At 46.0% G+C, this 18,684-nt stretch overlaps 1 protein-coding gene across 2 annotated transcripts in view; it reads right to left on the bottom strand.

Moving 5' to 3' along the window:
* Positions 1-579: 579 nt before the first annotated feature.
* Positions 580-18,684, bottom strand: part of CSRNP2 (cysteine and serine rich nuclear protein 2) — a 43,720-nt gene continuing 25,615 nt past the window's right edge. For both annotated transcript variants that reach the window (XM_084836847.1, XM_084836848.1), the window contains exons 2-5: positions 13,780-14,029; positions 12,061-12,320; positions 6,900-7,196; positions 580-5,490 (exon numbers count right to left, since the gene is read on the bottom strand). In XM_084836847.1, the coding sequence (XP_084692973.1) occupies positions 4,594-5,490; positions 6,900-7,196; positions 12,061-12,320; positions 13,780-13,930 (1,605 nt within the window). In that variant the 5' untranslated portion in view covers positions 13,931-14,029 and the 3' untranslated portion in view covers positions 580-4,593. The remainder of the gene's footprint in view (positions 5,491-6,899; positions 7,197-12,060; positions 12,321-13,779; positions 14,030-18,684) is intronic.

Below are 18,684 nucleotides of genomic sequence, written 5' to 3' on the forward strand. Positions count from 1 at the left end.
TTGCAACTAATTTCAAGCTGTTGTTCGGAATTTTTTTTTAACGTCTACAGGGCAGTAAACCACAGCCCCCATAAAAGGCTGTCCCACTGGTATTTCAATATGAAAGTAGTAAGCTGACTCCACTTACTACAAAGCCAGCTCTTCAAGTTGCAAAAAACAGCCTTAGAAAGCAATGGTATCCACAGTGTCCTGGTGCAGGTTCAATGTTTTGTATCTATAATCATGCTTGGACTGGGAGCATGCATGAATTTCCCCTCCCCTTCATGGTTTGCTTTCACCACAGTGCGGTGATGTGTGCGCATCAGCATTAACCAGATTTTTCCCCAAACAGACTTGGGAACTCAGCCTGGTTAGGACAGTCTGATTTAGCACTTGCAGACAATGATGCACTATGCTTAAAAGCAGCCATGGAAAAGAGAACACATTTCCTAATCCTCGTTAGCTCTCCACCTAACCAGGATTAGGAAATTAGTAAGGTTTATTGTGCACTGGGCCAGTAAATGGGCAGAGTATCTCCATAACTAGATCACATTATGCAAGATTAACTTTTAAAAAAATCAAAATACAGAAGCCACTTAGTGCAAGTTCAAGCATTTCTTTATTTTTACACTTAAATATCCTCTTTAAATACAGCATTATCACAATGAAAAGAACATAAAAGGCAAAACAAAATGTAAAGGACCTGACAAGCTTTGGATTCACATTGAAAATGCTACCTGTATACCATGTAATGCAGGAGAGCAGAGAGTAAGTTATCAGAGTCACAACCGATGTAGAGAGGAGGATAGGGCTTGTACCAAATGTCTCAGGCCAGGGCTTAGTAAATAAGTGGCGTCTTCTAAACAGGTAGTAAAAGGGCTGCTCTCATGTAAACAGTTCAGTAGCACCAAAAAGGGGTGGGAGAAGAGGATGTTTCACTACAGAAAAGTTGTTTTGTGATGTCCTAATGTTGGTACCACATAAGATACGTTTTTTTAAAAGGCCAGGCAAGAGGGGGATCTACTTCATTGCATTAAAGAGCATTCTTTAAACAAATGGTTTTTAAGAACTCATATCTCTGCTTCCTACTACAGGAATTAAGAGTTAAGATTCTATAGTTTCACTTAAAACACTAGCTCACATTCTCATTTTTTCATACTGATTTTTAAAGCCAATTTTACCTTCCATCAAGTCGCCCAGCAAAAAACCATTTACCCTGCCTTTCCATCAAAGCAAAGCACTCGTTTATTTTTCCAAGGTCACAGGCACAAAAAGATCAGCAGATAGGCCTTGCAGGCTCATGGAGAAAATTATGGCAGAGGGCCAGTACAGCAGTTCAGATGCTACCAGTCTTCTGACTGCTGTCCACTGGGAGGAATATATAGCACTGGGTGAGAATACATATTTTGTTCAGTTAGGTTTCTATCAACCTATTCTGACATCTTTTGCAACTTGGAATGTTAGCTATGAGAACTCCTACTACTGTTTTTTAAAAAGCGCTCTGATATTTTAAGTGTGAAGTTGCTTCCATTTGCAGAAAGGATATTCCAGCAAACCATCTGCCAGTATTGGGATGTGGTGAAGGGAGCAGCAATTAAAGCACTCCACAGAAGGAGGTTCCATATGGTGTCGGATACACACGAGTTGAGGTGAGCCCCATTTAAACCTCTTCATTTTAGAGCTGATCACAGCCAATCCCAAAAAGAACACCACACACCATGGAATTGGAGGCAACAAAATCAAAGGAAGGGGCTGGCAGTCAGGCTTTAACCACTCCTTTAGGGCATGTCTACATGCCCTAAATACAAATAGCTGCCTGTGGTTCAGTGCTGCAATGGTGTGCTGGAAACAAGCATTCCCAGAAAAAGGCAGGTGCTATTGGTTCTGCAACATCCCTTCACTAACAGCAGGAAGCTGGCGGTGCAAATGCTGGAGCCTGTGGTGGCCCTAGAGTCGTCCACCGTCAGTTGTGTAGAGGCAGGCAATTGTGGAGAGCAGGTGTCCACAGAACTCTAAGGTAAACTTAACATGGACATTTTTCCCTCTATTGCCTTTGAGCCATGGACCTGCCATTTGGGCTAGGAGGACAGCCTGTGCAACTTCCTAGAAGCAGCGCATCCCTAGTCATTGCTGGGAACCTGTTGCTTCTGAACTCAGGCACACCAGACGTATGCTACTGAGCGGGTCACATCTAGAAATGGCTGCCTTTGAGAATAAAGCCAGCTCTTTATAGCACCTTTTATTTTGTAAACGACTAGTCTGGAAATTGGGAAGGACTCTGAAGTCACCCGTGCCCCTCTCAAGCCCAAACAATACCTTAGGCAGTAGAGAAGCATGGAAGAAAAATACAAATAGCAGCAGAACTCCTAGCAACAAGGCCTAGTGTGTGTGTGTGTGTGTGTGTGTGTGTGTGTGTGTGTGTGGTTGCACAGTCTGTGTGTATGACCCTTTGTGTGAATGACCCTTTGCTTTGCAAGGCAGTAAGCGGGACTATGACAGACATTTTAAGGCCATACTCAAATGCTTGAGGTCCTCTCCCCCATTTTAAAGCCATTGCACAAGGAGAAGTCTGCCTCCTGCACACACTGGTACCATTTCTAGATCATTCATTGTAATAGAAGGTGGTGAGATGGCGATTAAGTAATCACTGAAGCAAAGCACAGAAGGCTCCAGTGTATCATACACACGAAACAGCACAAGGAAAGCTTTGCAGGGATAGGAAAACCAAGGAGTTAAAAGTACTGAATCATTTAAATCCTATCTGTTTTGTAGTCCCATCAACACAAAACCTGAGACTTCCATGGGCTCTAACAGCATTGTGGGTCAGAAGCCAAGTTACAGTCAAGAGTTTTTCTCCCTCCTCTGATGGTCTTTTCCTGGGCGGTTGCTTCTGTTCACCTGATCTCCCTGGGAGCTAGTGCCATTCCAGAAGGCTAGGCTTTTCTAGATGGGTTGGCAGAGGTGCTTAGTTGCCATTTATCATTACGATAGAGGTTGAGGCCAAGAGATGGGTTAAGACTGTGCTGCTGATATGGATGGATATTGGATTTTTCTTCTTATGGACCAGCACAGGTAGCCTTGTTGTTGTTTTTTTTAATGGGTCAGAACAGGTATCTGCAGAGGAAGGCAATAATTATCTTCTATTTATTACAAAAAGAAAGGGGATGCCCAGGAGGGTGGAGGATAAAAGTGCTTTTGTTATCCTACAGGGAGGAAAGTGGTCAGTAAGACAAAGAGGGTGAGTGAGTCCCCTTTTATTCCAGGACTAACTGGAAAAGTTAATTGCACACCTCCATGTGGAGATCACAGCAGACGCATAGAACATGGGAGTTTTCTCCACTACCACCCTATTGCACATGTGCTGGCCCCCTTGTGCTTGCAACATGGCAGGCTGCAGTTCCATTGCATATTGACCACTCGCCATTCAAATTCATCCAGAATGCTAGGTTGCTATCAAGTAGCAGGGGGAGCAGAAAGCATCCACCTCCAAACTCTTGTTTAACTAGAATGGAACATCTTGTAATAGCGGAAGAGAAGGGGGTAAATAATTCATAAAACCATGGGACAGAAGAATGATAAGGACTTTGCATACCTCCTGTCCATCCAAAGATTTACACCTCCACTGAGAAGACCAACACTACCCCACCTGGTGCAGTCAGTGTTCATAGAGCCAGACCCCAGAAGGGCTTTGAAGTCACAGAGGCAGTAGACCCCCAGCTCAGAACGGACACTGAAGTGTCAGCTACAGGTCAAGGGGTGAGAAGATGCCCCAGTACACATTCAGCACATTAAAAAAACATGTAAACTAATTGATCTCACCAGTCCCCATTAAGGGCCAGCAAGATGGAGAGTGAACCAGTTTGGATGAAGCTACTGAGTCCAGGAGACTCCAGGGTGAAAGTGGTTCTGTCTGACAGTTGCATGCCAAACTGTAGAAGTAACCAGTCATGATCAAAGTTAATCCATACTTAATTTTAAAAATATATATAGTTTTTCCAGGGAAAGAGGGGCAGCAAAGTCACATAAATAAAGAGTTTGTAGAGCCTAAGCTGCGTAAATGGGTCAGAGCAGTTAAAGCAGGTAAGATCACAGTTACCAAGAAGACAAAGCACTAAAGATGACAGGGTGGTACAGGTGGCAGCAGCTTCACCTGGAATGAGCGACTGGATGGAGAAGGAGATTCCACTGCACATACAGATTCTTGATATCGTGTAGTAGTAACAACGTTCTCTTCTGCCCCCCCAAAACCTGCCAAGCGCTTTAGAAGAAAAGGCAGCTTCGCTCTATTGCTTCCATGAGACGCATTCACGTTTGGTCCTTCTAGGATGGGGGGTAAGGTGCCTCCAACATAGCAGCTCTGTTTGGACTGTCCCTTGTCTATGGTCCAGCCGCTTCAGTCTCAAGAAGCCACCCAGTCTGCAAAGGGACCCTCTTACCTTGAGGCAGCCGTAAGCGCTTGATTTAGTTAATTTTATGGTGAGCCTGTACAAAGCAGTCCCCCTCCTTTCCCCCCTTCCCCATATTAAATAATTCCCAGTGGCTGAGGCCATTAGATAAAACCGCTGTCAATAAATAGACATAATCAAGATAAGAGCTGTGATGGGTTGGGATGTGTCACACAGTCAGAGCAGGTCCCAGAGAGCATTCCTCAGAGGAGGGAAGCTCGCAGGTGCTCTCTGGAGATTGCCCTGTGCTCTGGGGCCGCAAACTGTTCTGTGGCACATTTGTGTGGAAGGGCAGGCTTGCCAGAGGAACTTCGGACTGACAGCTTTCAGAAGGAAGGGGCTCCAGGGACACAGCAGCCTTGCCTGCTTCTGCCCTGCTGGAGGCTGCAGCTCGGCCACAAGGCACCAGTGAGGTCACCGGGACAGAATAGACACTCAACTCCTTCTCCTCTGTGTAGCGTGGTGGTGTCTCCGACTCCTCTGCGCTACTCTCGCCCTTCACCCCCAGCACAGACCTTTGGTCGACCTGATAGTACACAACAGGCCCATTGTTCAAGAAGGGCTGGTCGCCCTCAGCTGAGCTCGCTTGTTCAGAGCTGTCCGTAAAGCACAGAACCGAGGAACCCGGAGGCAGCTGGGCCTGAATGAGGATGGGTGTGGCCAGGCTGGGGCACATCCCCTCAGGGACCGCGAGAGGCTCTTCCAAAATGCACACGCCGAGGCTTTCCACACTGCTGGAGCCACTGCTAGAGTCTTCCTCAGCCTTCAACCGCTCCAACTCCTCTGCCGTCTGAAGATGCATGACTGCAGTCTCGTTCTCAGCCATGAACTCCTGGAAGTCCTGCGTCTCTGGGGACTGGGTGCCCAGCCAGTCACTGCTGGAGCTGGGAGGGGTCTCATCATCCAGAGTCTGGGCCCGGCTCACCTGCCGCTTATTCTCCAACTCTAGTTTCATAATGGTGTGCAGGTAGTGAGTCCGCACCCGGATGGGATTGAATTCAATTCGCCCGGCCATGTTTCCACAGCCATCTCTGGAACAGCCGCACGGGAAGGACATTCGGTCCACCTGGGTGGAGGAAGCGAGGAACAGTGAAACTGCACCTAGCAAGAACACTGTGGAAGTGACTGGAAGATGCAAGCTGAGCCAGGGCGGGAAGAAACGAACAGATGCCATGTCAGATGGAACATGCAAAATCCATGCAAGCTGTTACTGAACAAGCAACAGGTTACCAGGCGCACCATGGTCCCCCACCAATCCCTCTGGATGTTCCCCAGTTAACCTGCTTATCCAAGGAGAACCTAGAGAAGTCCACAGTGACTTCTAATATCTGTCCAATTCCATTTATTGTACAAAAATAGAGAAAGGAAAAGGGGTGCTACCTGGAGGGTTTCATTTTCATAATGATCAATATGTCCTTGCAAGAGAAGCACTTATTTGAGGAAAAAATAATCTGGGATTTCCACCAGAACTGCACATTTCTCATGCAAAAGAGGTGCGGTGGTGGAAGAAAGAGTGCTTGTCTGGAAAAAAATTAAGCATGTTAATGAAGATGTGCCAATGCACGCATTCAGACAGTGTTAGAAGGGCTACGGGCAGGAACAATTCTACGCGGTGCAAGCGTGAATTTGGTACTGGATGAATAATTAAGCATCCTGAGAATCTCAACTTTAATGTAAGCAACAATATGAACATTTCAAAAAGCAAGTTTTCAACCCTTATGGATGTGAAGACAGTGTGCAAGAGTATGAGCAATACTAAAGTTTCAGAAGAGGGGTTGATGTGGGGGTTCAGAAAAAGACCCAAGCAGTGGTCAAGGCTGCTGGATCCTGAGTAGTTCTTTGACCCTTCTCCCTATGACTAGCAGAAGTAGAATAACGCAAACCAAAAACACATGCAATGTGCTTTAAATTGCACAAATGTTGCAGAATTTGTGTTGTAATGGAAAGCGGGATTTTAAAAAATTTGCTCATGTCACATGGCAGCCAGTAGAGGGAAGCAGAAAGACAGCAGATCTCACATGCATAACCACGGGGACACTACAGCTCTGGAAGGCAGAGTCCTATTGCTCCAATAACCATTACACCTCATAGGGCTGCTTCCAGCTCACCACCAAAAGGAGGAGTCTCACCATGCTGCCAGCCCCCCCCCCCCCCCCAGCAAAATCTAATCATCACCTTCCCTTTTGGGATGTTCCCCTGGATAATGGGGACTTCCTCCTTTTGCCTCAGTGGTGGAGAAATAAGGCCACGACATCACTACATATGATCCTACAAGAATTTAGGAGGGCAGGCAGATCCATGGTCAGTAGCTACTACGGCAGGACTGTCTCTCCAAGCACCACCTTACAAGCTCAGGACTAATACACAGGCAGGAGCCACAAGCAGAGCTTGCATGTCCACAACCCAGGACCGAAAAGGACAGACACGGACAACACGGTATAGTTCAGGCCAAAGCCTAGCGGTTTCCCCACTGACCTGGCATTTAATTCCAGCCTGGCTACAGGCACAGGCCTCAGGATCACAGTACAGTCGGCAGTCACAGCCACATTCCTCCCGGGAGAGACGGATGGCACGGAGTTCCTGTTTCTCCTCTGCATCAATGCGATGAACACCGGAGGCCCGAAGGAGGGCACGGCGCCGCTTGGTAGGCAGTGGCTGCAAGAAGAAGTAGTCATCCACCTCCACATTCTCTACATCAATGTCATCATCGGAGACATCCTCAAGAGTCAAGCCATCTGCCTCCTCTGACTCCACGGTGCCATTCTTTGTCAGCTTTTGGGGGGTAGGGGTTGGGGTGGGTGGGAGAAAGAATAAACACACACACACCAGCAAAATTAATCTTGAAAACTCATATCACATCCAGCTTTGCAGTCTGCAAAAAAAAAAAAACGACAAAGCGATTGCCTTGGGTTGAAATGTGCAGCAATAGCCACCCATCCTACAGCAGCACTTTGGGATCCACCCTAATCCCCTACATACAACTGCACTGAGAACTCAAGAGGAACAGCCAGAGTTGCATTTATGCCACAAATCTGTGTATTTGCTGCATGAAAGCAAGACCTGGTGTATAGCACAACGTGAAACCTCCTGAGAATCTTAGGCTTAAAAAACAAACACACACAACCCTAACTGTTGTGCACTGCAGAGGAAAGTTGGGAAGCATGGGCAGAGTCTGGTGAAGGCTTGACATGCATTCTAGCAGTTAAAGGATAGGGCTTAAATTTCCTTCACAGTCCTTTTCCCTGCTGCCGCAGCAACCATTCACTAGCCCTTATGGCCCACCAATCCCACACCTCTGTGGTCCGTCCCCCTTTCTCTCCTCCTCCAGCCAAGCCTTAAAGCAGGACATTCCAAATGCTTTAAAAACCTGCATCTTCAACACAGAGCGGTGCAAGGTAAATGCTTTTCATTGGCATCATTGAGGTTACTTGGAGAACAGATGCAAGGCTTTCAGAAGCACAGACTACAATGGTTTTGCCCCACATCCTTCACAAGAGAGGTCCCAACCTTTCTAGGAGCTGGAAGATATTATTTTCCTAGCCACTTATCCTCTCCCCAACCCAGGTCAAAGAGGCCAATGCAAATGAATATTGAAAACATAAGCAGGGAGAAGGCACTGTCGTCTCTCGGGACTATTTCATACTTTACCAAGCAGCAAACCTGGGCCTGCCGCCAAATGTACCCTTGACAGGGAGCAGCCACCAGTTCCAGCTCCCTAATTAGTCAATCTGTGCGATACACAGGTTCACAAACATGTCCTGAGAGGAAGGGCCATAGCTCACTGGTAGAGCACATGCTTTACATGCAGAAGGTCCCAGATTCTATCCCGGCATCTCCAGGAAGGACTGGGAAGGACCCCACTGGAAACCCCCGAGAGCCGTTTCCCATTCAGCACAGACATACTGTAATAGATGGGCCAACTTGGTATAAAGCAGCTTCCTATGTCCTTCTGACATCCATGCACCACACCTCACCCCTCTTGCAGACCAGAGTGGTAGTGATGTTTTTATAGGTTTCCCTCAAAGAACGAGGCAGAATTGGAAGCTGATGCTTTTAGTGTTTCATCTTGGCTCACAAGGCACACCAGCCTTTCAGCTTTATATAGTGCCATCAATGTACACTGTGCTTTACAGAATAACAGGCAAAGAGGGCAAGTCCCAGCCCAGAAGAGCTTACTATCTATTCTTTAAGTGGAAGGCAGGAGAGGTCTGAACCATGAGCAACATGCAAGCAGTTGCCTGCATCTTTCAAGGCAATAGAACAAGGACATACATAATGTATTGCATCTCTCAGAATACGAAGTACCAGCAACTTTTGCTTTTGGAAGGAGAACATTTCTAGCTCTTATGATTATACTGATAAGCTTTAAAAACCACCACCACCAGAGTGAGCTGGGAAAGGGAACGCACTCCATTTTACACTCCATTCTCCTTTGAGTCCAATGCTCACACATGTGCTGCCTGATGTCCTGCATCCCTTTCTTCCACAGTGTTTATCCCTAACAAGAAGATTCCACTTTTCCTCAATTTGCAGCCAGAACCTGCTGCCATAGAATTCATATTTCCCATTGTGCAAACATTAGAAATTATAGCATACCAAGTAAAGTGGGCATGGAAGTTTGGTGGGGAAGTAACTCAATTTGAAAGGGGCAGAGGCAAGAATACGCAGGCCATTTTTAATTTATGAACTTGCTTAGGGAACCCATCCAAGTTTCAGAAGCAGTAGAGGTGCTCATGTCCAGCCTTGCCAAACTGAGGCCCTCCAAATCTGTTGGATCACAACTCCCATCATCCCCAGCAAACAAGGTCACTGGCCACACTGGTTGAGTATGATGGGAGTAGTAGTCTAGCACATCTGGAGGGCACAAGGTTGGAGCAGGCTGCCTGAGACAAAGCCTCCTGGTATACTCATGCATGGCTTTAAGAGTGACTTCTAAAAACCCACCCCAAGGTAGATCTATGCACCTCTTCTCAGGAGGCCAGTGCCCACACACGGCCTGTGTGTGTGTGCATTGGACTCCTGGGAAGAGGTGCATATGGCATCCACAGCCACAGAGATCAGTTCAATTATGAAGTTCCACAGAGGACAGCTGCCTTTCTCTCTGTATAGAGCAGAGCTGATTTTGCTCTCTTTCCTCCACTCCCCCCCCTCCCTGCCCCCAACCTTCAGATCTGTGTACATTCTCACAGCCAACAGTAATGCCAAGGGCAAAAAGAGCTGACAGCACAAACAAAGCAAGTGGAAGCTATTTCATCAGACTAGCCACAGGATTACAGAGGGACCATTCCTCAGAGACATGATGCAACAAAGCCTCATTTCAGGAGTTACTGAGGCCAGAGCGACACTACCTGCGCAATGACTGCATTTCCCATCTCCTCACATTCAATGGGAAGCAGTGGGAGCCAGTGTGGTGCGATGGCTACATTTGTCAGAGCTTCGATTTGGAAAACCCAGAATCCCCGCTAAACATGCAGATTGCTGAGTGACCTTAGTCAAGCCACAACATTGCTGCAAGACTAAACAGGCCCACCACTTGGAGGAAGTGGGAGACACAAGTAACAAACAAAGTGGATGCTACATGCTACGACTCACTCTCACCGGCCATGTGGGAGGCACAATCATCGCTCCACTGGCAGACAGAGCCTGCCCTCAAGGGCATGCAGCCAATGCAAAAGTAGTATGCTGGGCTGCACTGTGTCCTACACTTACACCGAGCACAAAATCTTTCCAAAATCTATAGAGTTTATAAAACGTTGGTAGGTTTTGTTTGTTTGTTTTTTGGCATAGACTTTGTAGATAGAAAGGGAAGGTATGGACAGTTGGATTAGATTACCAAGAATGTTTTGCCAGGGATAGGGGGGCGGGGCGGGGCGGGGCGGGACAGAAAGAGTGACAAGACAGGAGTACCAAAGCCAGGAATAGTTACCATGAAAGATGGCAAGAAACTGGGCTATGACTCCAGTCCTCTGGCCACCCAAAACCTTTACTTAACTCCCACCCCACAATTTAAACTTTCAAAATATCTCCTGTAGATTTGTAAACATTTCTTTGCCACCTGTGAAACATGTGAAGGAAAAATCAAGATCTGTGGAGTGCACTTCAAACAGTTATCTTTTCCCCAGGATTCAAGAACCACAGGATGGCATCATAGTTTTAAGAACACAATTTTTGGGTGGGATTTCTCTCTCTTATTTGTGTTTGCTTCCAGTGATTACACCCAAATGTCTTGGCACCAACTCAAATGATCTCTCCCAACTGAGCACTCTTTAGTTTCAGAGCCACAGGGACTGGAGGAAGCACAACATAAGCCTAGTTTTCACAGATGAGGGAATTTTTTTTCTGGAAATATACTTCGGGCTGCAGGTGGAGGTTCATATGACTATATAATAAGGGACAAAAACATAAATCCCTACCCATAGAAAACTTGCATGTCAGGTTGAAGGGCTGTAGCCTAGCTTTTCTCCCTGATGCACTAATAGTCAACACTAGGATGCTGTCGTTTGGGTATGGATGAGCACTTAATCATGGGAGTCCCCACCTTAACTTGAAGCAGTACAGTCCAGAAACAGGTTTACTTCTGCATCTGCTGCAAGAAGTATGCCACAATGAAGGAATCAGCTGAAGGACTACAGAATGGGTATTTGTCTCTTTTGCTAAGCTGGTTGTCATGGCAGCAAGAGACTGATTGGAAATTCTAGCTTTTAGACAGAAGCATCCAGTCTGGTAAGGGAAACCCAGTTGCTAAGCAACCCACGGGACACACAGACCATACAGCCAGGAGGCATGATATGAAGAGAGCCGGAACAAGATGCTGCTTCTAGGGGGTAGGCTAAGACCCAGCGTCTTTCAAGGCAGCTCCTGAGCCTTCTCATGAATCAGCTTGACAGAAAACAGAAGGAGTGTGGAAAAATTGGTGCCAGGCCACCAGAGTAGAATCAAGTCAAGTCACTAATAGATGCCTCCTCTGTCTGCTGCTAGGGTGCCTGCATTGCAGGAAGCTGGGGAATTGCTCTGCTTTCACCAGCAAACTAATTCATGCTCAAGTGACCCTTCCCCACCAAGCCCCAGTGGGAAAGCCCTTGGCAAACTCAGGCTCTTCCACCCCAGGAAAGAATTCTTGAAGATCACATGCTTGCATTTTTGCATTAGCAACAGTGTCTAGTTGGACTCTGACATACATGAAGGGCTATGTATACTCCATGCAAATACAGGGTGGGGGTGGGGAGACCATGGTTTGGGGCACAGAAATAGCATAGATTAGCAGAACCGGGGAAAATATACAAAATAAACAGAGATGCAAATTTGGCACACCGTTTCTCATTATTTTAGTGCAGCGTAGAACAGAACAACACTAGTTATGCATATGTGCAAAAAGGTATATGGTCACCTAGGTCTCAGGTAGCCCACTTCCCACAGGTAGGTGTCTAAGCATTTGGGAGGGGGACCAATTACTCCTGCTACTGCTACTGAGAATGGCAAAACGGCTACAAGTAAACAAAGTGAACTCCCCATGGACAATATGCTACGTTGCCTGTGCGTGTAGCAAAGTGTACGAAGAGTTACAGCCCCCAAACGCAAACCCTCTGCAAGTCAATGATAAAAGACAGGTAGGCTTCTTTGCCAGCCAAAGTCATACCTTCATTTTCTTGGCATGGAGCTTCTCCTCCTTCAGATGCTCTCGAAGAATCTCACGGTGATTCACTTCTTGCTCTTGGGCAAACTCACCAAGGGTGTACCTGCGGATGGAGTTGTGGCGCTGGGCCATGCCCAAGGAGCTGCCCCCTTGGCTTGGCACACTGGTGAATCCCTGACGCCTTGCAAAATAGTACACCGTCACCTGGTCGAAGCGCACATTCTTCCTGCGCAACTGTTTCTGTCTTTTCAAGATGGAGGTTGCTGAGATGTAAGAAAGCAGAATAGAGACACTGAGTGAAAAGTGCTGGAGGGCAGATATGAGTGATGTGAAGACAGCAGCCCTATCATCTTTTTCACCACTGTTACCCTGGTAAGCAAAGGTCTGCAAGGCCACAACTGTGCTGTGGTTCACAGAATATGTCATCTCCCACAGTGGTTTTCAAAACTTTCCACTCGCAGGTGTCTGCTATTTAATCCTTCAACACTGTAGACGACCCTGTGCTTTGCAAACAAACATCAGTAGTGGTGGACAAGCTGTCTTTCAGGGATCTGTTCCCTTTGAAAACCTCAAGAGGATTCCAAGGAACCCCCGGGTTCTTTCAGAACCACTGGCATTACCACAACAGATTCTGCCAGATCCTAAGAATATGATTTAGTTCAGTTTTATAAAAAGGAACAAATTTCAAGCAAGTTTCAAGCAACAAGTACAGAAGTGTTTTGGCCAGTTTAAGTTTGGTTGTTTATTAAGAAATTAAGTGAAGTTAAGAAGACATGCAAACCTATCTGAGTAGCAAATGTGAGAACACAATTTTACCCCTATTAGCAATTAATTCTAAACAAAGCTACACTAACTTATAATTCTGCATGAGGGAGAGACCCATACGACTCAAGATCTAGGATGTGTTCTCAGGCTATTCATTCATTCAGTCACCCATTCGTTACATTTCTATACTGCCCAATAGCCAAAACTCTCTGGGCAGTTCACAGCATGGTAAAACATGACATCTAAAACCTTTAACATTCACAAATGTAAAACAGTTTGAAAGAAAGTAAAATTCCTCACAAACACTTAACGTTCTATGAGGGAACAAAAGACAGCAAATGTCAATCCAAGATATTGTGCACTATAAAACTCTACACCGAGAACCCTATAATAAATAGCAACTTCTTACATAATTCATGTGTATAAGGCCCCATATGGGAAAAGCAGGCAGCACCTTGGAAACATATTCTCTCAGGATCAAATTATGAAAGAGAAACCTATTGTGCATTCCTAAGGATTATTAGAACTACCAACCCCCAAGACTTAAGCAGTGTAGCTGAAGATTACAGCGTTTATTTGGGTATGTGAACAATCCAATCAGTTATAACTACGATCTGCTCAAAGAAGGCAGTTGTGTCACTGACACAGTGTACCAGGGAAGATGGAGAACACCGCTTTTGTAAAGCTCTTCCTGACTGGCAACAGAGAAGCAATTTCGCAGAGTGGCAAACCCACCACTGCTGGTTCGCCTTGGCAACGCTCATCAGGTCCTCATGGCAAGCTACTGCATTTGCTTCAACCCTGAAGTACTGCTGGTGAAGCAAGACTTCTATGGCAAACTGCTGTAGTAAGATAGGTAAATTCTTCTGCAAATAGTGCCAGAGTTCAAACGAAGCCTCTGGGCAGCGCGTGTCATGTGTTCCGAAGAACGCCCGGTACTATAACTCAACCACTTACGTATAAAACCAGTAGAGCTGGGAGGATTGACACTGTCGCAGCTGTCTGCACTGTCGCTGTTGGAGATCTCATCATCAGAGTTGGAGATGGGCGAGCCCACGTCCACATCATCAAACTTTCTCTTGAGGCTGGCACTTGCGATTGTATCCATTTGTCTCTGGCTCGCATGGAGAGCCAAAGAGCAAAAAGGAGACTAGTGTCAACAGAAGATCTCCAGCCCCAGGCCTATTGATGGGGGTTTACCAGGTACCTGGAAATGGAGAAGAAGGGGAAGGGGAACAGTCAGCAACTCACCCCACACCATGCATTGGAAACACAGAGGCTTCAGGAAGTGCAGCAAGTCAACCCACACTGGTACAAGGCATTCCTCAGGCTCTGCGACCCTGCTATTTCCCATTAGATTCTCAGTGCTGAGCAAAACAGCTTCTAATAAAAGCCATCCTGCATCATACTAGCTCCCAAGTACGCACTGCAGACAGAGTCCACTTTCCATTCAGCTGTCTGTGCTGCTTCAAGTAGCCCGCCCACCCAAAGCTTTCTATAACCTACTGGCCACCCACCAGGCAGAAGATATGCTGGGAAACAGGGCACAAAACATCCATCGAGGTCTACAGCCTCAGCCTGCATAACTTCTACATACGGCCCCCCTCCCCCCGTAAGCAGACTGGGAAAGAACAGGTCTTTGGTGGAACCACCCGCAGCTTGCTCTGCCTATCCATCACCACCGCCACCCACCCACAGCTCAGGCTGCTGTACGGGATGTCTCCCTCTCCTTTACCATGACAAGTTCTGAAGGGAAATTTGGATGTGTTAAGTCAGGCTTGCCCAACCTGGGGTCTTCCAGATGTGGTTTACTACAAGTCCCATCATCCCTAGCCAGCATCTGGAGGGTGCCAGGCTGGGGAAGGCTGTTATGTGATTGTCCAGGTTGCCTCCCCCTCCCCCTTCATGTGCTAGTTTATTCTACACACTAATATGCACATCTGCAGACATCAGTCCATTCTGCCAAGTGCCAACAACATTCCAATGAAATCTTTCTGTTTGTGCATTATTGCCCAGCAACAGACGTGCCATCCATGTGTGGTATGGGCTAACTTACAGAGATAAAGCAGCTAAGGCACAGTAAATGCGCATCCAAAGCCCCCAGAACTTCCCCCTGCCCAAAACAATGCTCTGCACTCCTGTATTGCTTTAATGAGCTCTATGGGATACTCGGTGGCACTGGTACCTCTCCAGTTTATAAGTGCACAGTTCACCCCAGTGTGTCCTGTTTAAATGCAAGAAAAGACTCTCAGCTTCCTTTCTGGGGGAAGGAGGTAATAGTTTGGAAAGCTTAAATTGTGCTCATATAATCTGTTGACTGAAAATAGCTGAAAAGGCAGCACACTGCAGGATGATGAAATGTTATTTCTGTTGTTGGTTTTGTTTTTTGAAACACACACAGATTCCTGATGAAATGCTAAGCATTCTGTGCTGGACTAAAACAACTGAAGGTTCTGAAGATGCCAGTTGCTTTCCTATTCCTGACCATGTTTACAAGTCAGACATGTGTGGTATGCATTCAGCTGACTCCAAACGGTTAAATCTGCTCTTGCCTTTTGTGCATATAGGAGACACTGATGGAGGAAAGAGTCATGTGCACCGACACATTCCTAGAGAAGACAGGAATCTCGAACAAACCAGTTTTGCCTTCAGCACAACAGAAGCCAGCAGGGAGATTACAACCATTTTACCACACAATGCACCAAGGAATACACTTGTTTATGCCAATTATTACAGAGGAAGACTACAGAGGAAGCCATTACACAATATAAATATCTACACTAATATCTTTTCAATGTCATCACTGAATATCTATAAATGTGTGACCTTGGGTCAGATCCATTTTAGGGCTGTCTGGCATCTTCTCTCAAATCAGGGCCAGCAACAGATGTTTCAGAGGGAGGTGCATCAGAAACCCAGTATTGGGCAGGAGCAGGATAATCCTACCCCTATAGCAGTCAGATCTTAATCTCCAATAGCAAAAGATGAAGTTAAGCCTTCTGGAAAGAATACTGTGACTTGCGCTGCAGGGTTTAAGTGGACAGGGCAGACCTGATGACCTAGTTCAGCAAGCTCTGGCTCTCCGATTCAGCAAACCCAGCTTCCATGCTAATATCTATTCGTTTTCCTGAAATACTCTTTATTAGGCCAACTAAAAAGTTACAAAAATGTGAAAGCTTTTGAGATCTCTTCATCAGGCAAGATGTTACAAAAAGCAGAGGAGGAGGAATAAGGGCGGGGGGAAGCCTGACTTATTGATGAATTCATGGCATCTGTATTATCAGAGTCCCAAGACAAGGTTAGGGAGGAGGGGTCTGCAGACATTCAGATTAGGCTCTGGCACGTCATGCAATGAGTAGAGAAGCAATGGTAACAAGATAGTTGCAATTCTTGCTAATCTCACAGCAGAATGGAAGTCAGAGGATGGAGGTGGACAATAAGAGTCACACTGGAAAATTCTGCTCTCACGTATTTAAATGAAGGGGCAGAGAGGTCCAAAATGTGTCTCTGGGAGACCGCAAGTCTGCTCTGCCTATGGCAATGGGGTGCACACACGTTCAAAACGGAAAGTTGCAATCCAAGAATTGTCTGAACAGCCATTCTCTGGCCTGCCCATATAATAAGATGACAGAGGAAGAAAAATAAAAGTGTAGTTTTCAAAAGCGAAGAACAAGATTGAATCATTTTTATAGCTCTTACTTCATATGTTGTTATTATATTGAGTTGTTGTTTTCTTAAAGTTACATATGCCTTTCTATCCCTTGTGTACGAAGGACAGTTTATAAACTTTAAAAATAAAACCAATAAAGATGCTGCTGGTAGTGAAGGAGTATGCAACGTTCGTGCTTCCCACTCTTGTGCTCAGTGTCCATCTGCCAACCCTTTCCTTAGCCACCAGGAATCTAGGATTTCCTTCCTCACAGTAGGTGGGAAAGGGCAGGTATGAACTGTGAAGAAGCACTAAGGCAGAAAGTGATGGACAGTTGGGTGGCGGCGGGGGGAAGCCGCTTAAGACATCCCCCGTTTTATCATCCATGAATTTGTCCAGCCCCCTTTTAAAGCCATCCAAGCCGGCAGCCATCATTATACTGTCTGCTGTGAGAATACTTAGCTTTGTCTGCCCTGAGTCTCCCACCATTCAGCTTCATTTGATGGCCCCAGGGTCCATTTTCTCCACACCATGCATAATTTTATACACCTCTATCATGTCGTCATCCCCTGCCCTTACTTGCTTATTTTCTAAGCTAAAAATCCCCGAACTTAGTTAACTTTCCTCATGGGAGCTGCTCCAACCCCTTGATCATTTTGGTTACCCTTTTCTGCACCTTTTCCAGCTCTACAGTATTCTTTTTGAGATGTGGTGACCAGAGACTGGAAGGGCTCCACTCACGGTAAATGTCTTTGCCTGATTTTGGGGGATCCCACTGGGCAGGTTCACATGATCAGAGAGGGAAAATAAGTCACGATGGCTTATTTCCCCACCTTGCGCACCCTGGTGGTTGCAAGGCTCCTAATTTCCATCATTACCCTCGCTGGGTGCAGGTTGTCATGTTGTCTAAAGTCGGTGAGGGTGGGTGGCAAGGGAGGTTTACAAACCACTCTGGAAACCATGGCTTGTTCTAGGGTTGCATTTTCAGGGGGCTGGAGGAGCTGCTGTGGGAAGGAAGAGAGGTAGGCCAGTCAGCTTCCATCAGTCCAGTTGCATGCACCTAAACCTGGATCCAACCCTAGGTGTGGTTATGCTATAGATATGTATTAAGGCATAATGGATATTTTATTTTGAATTCCTCTCCCAATGGTCCCCAGACATGGAATTCGCCTTTTTTACAGCAACTTCACACTGGTCAATGTTTTCATTGAGCTATCCACCACAGCCCCAAGATCCCTTTCCTGGTCAGTCACCACAAGCTCAAACCCATCAGCATATCTGTGAAGCTAACATTCTTTGCCCTAAGGTATATTACTTTTCACTGAACTGAATTTGCCATTTTGATGCACATTCTCCCAGTTCGGAGGGATCCTTTTGGAGCTCTTCGCAATCCCTTTTCAACCATCCTAAATATTTTGGAGTCATCAACAAACGGGGCCACCTCACTGTGTACCCTTAACACCAGATAACTTATTAACAGGTTAAAAACCACCAATTCCAATAGTCTTCTCTCAATGAGTCTTCTCTCAATGGACAGGAAATGTCCCCTGATTCCTACTCTCTCCCTTATCCAGTTATTGATTTGTAAGAAAGCCCCTTCTTTTATCCTATGTCTGCTAAATTTGTTCCAGAATCTTTGGTGAGGAAGCTGGTCAAAAGCCTTTAGAAAGTTTTTACCTTTGACACTATACATACTGGCCGGCCCAAACGGCAATTGCTCCTCTTATGTACTCAAAAACCCCTCATTAAAAAGGCATAGCAAAATGCTTTTCAGAACCCTGCTAAGTCACCACAAGCTACGTGGACTAGAAATTTACTTTATGATCAAATCTCTGATCCTCAACATTGCAATAAAAGCCCTCAAACTACACATAGAAAACACAGTGGTCAAAGGTAGTTTGTGGGCTGCAACTTATCCATCCTAGTATACAGCAAAGAAGTGTTCAATGGACTCTGTCTATAGTGAGAACTGAGCATTCTTGTTGGATAGCAAGCTCTTTCTAATATTTCAGCACAACCTTCTCCAGCACCAATACCCAATGCATATTCAAAGAGCGGCAGATACTTGCTAATTTTTAAGATGACTTTCCAATTCCTTCCCACTTCTTTTTAAAGGTTTCATTAAACATCTCAAGGGCTTTGGGACATGCATTTGCCAAACAGCTTCTGAGATTACACCCCATTTTTGCATCAAAAGGACAGATTAGTCCCAC

Source organism: Heloderma suspectum, chromosome 2 (genome assembly GCF_057233095.1).
Source record: "Heloderma suspectum isolate Gila_16-S chromosome 2, 16-S_ref, whole genome shotgun sequence".
Classification (NCBI taxonomy): Eukaryota; Metazoa; Chordata; class Lepidosauria; order Squamata; family Helodermatidae; genus Heloderma; species Heloderma suspectum.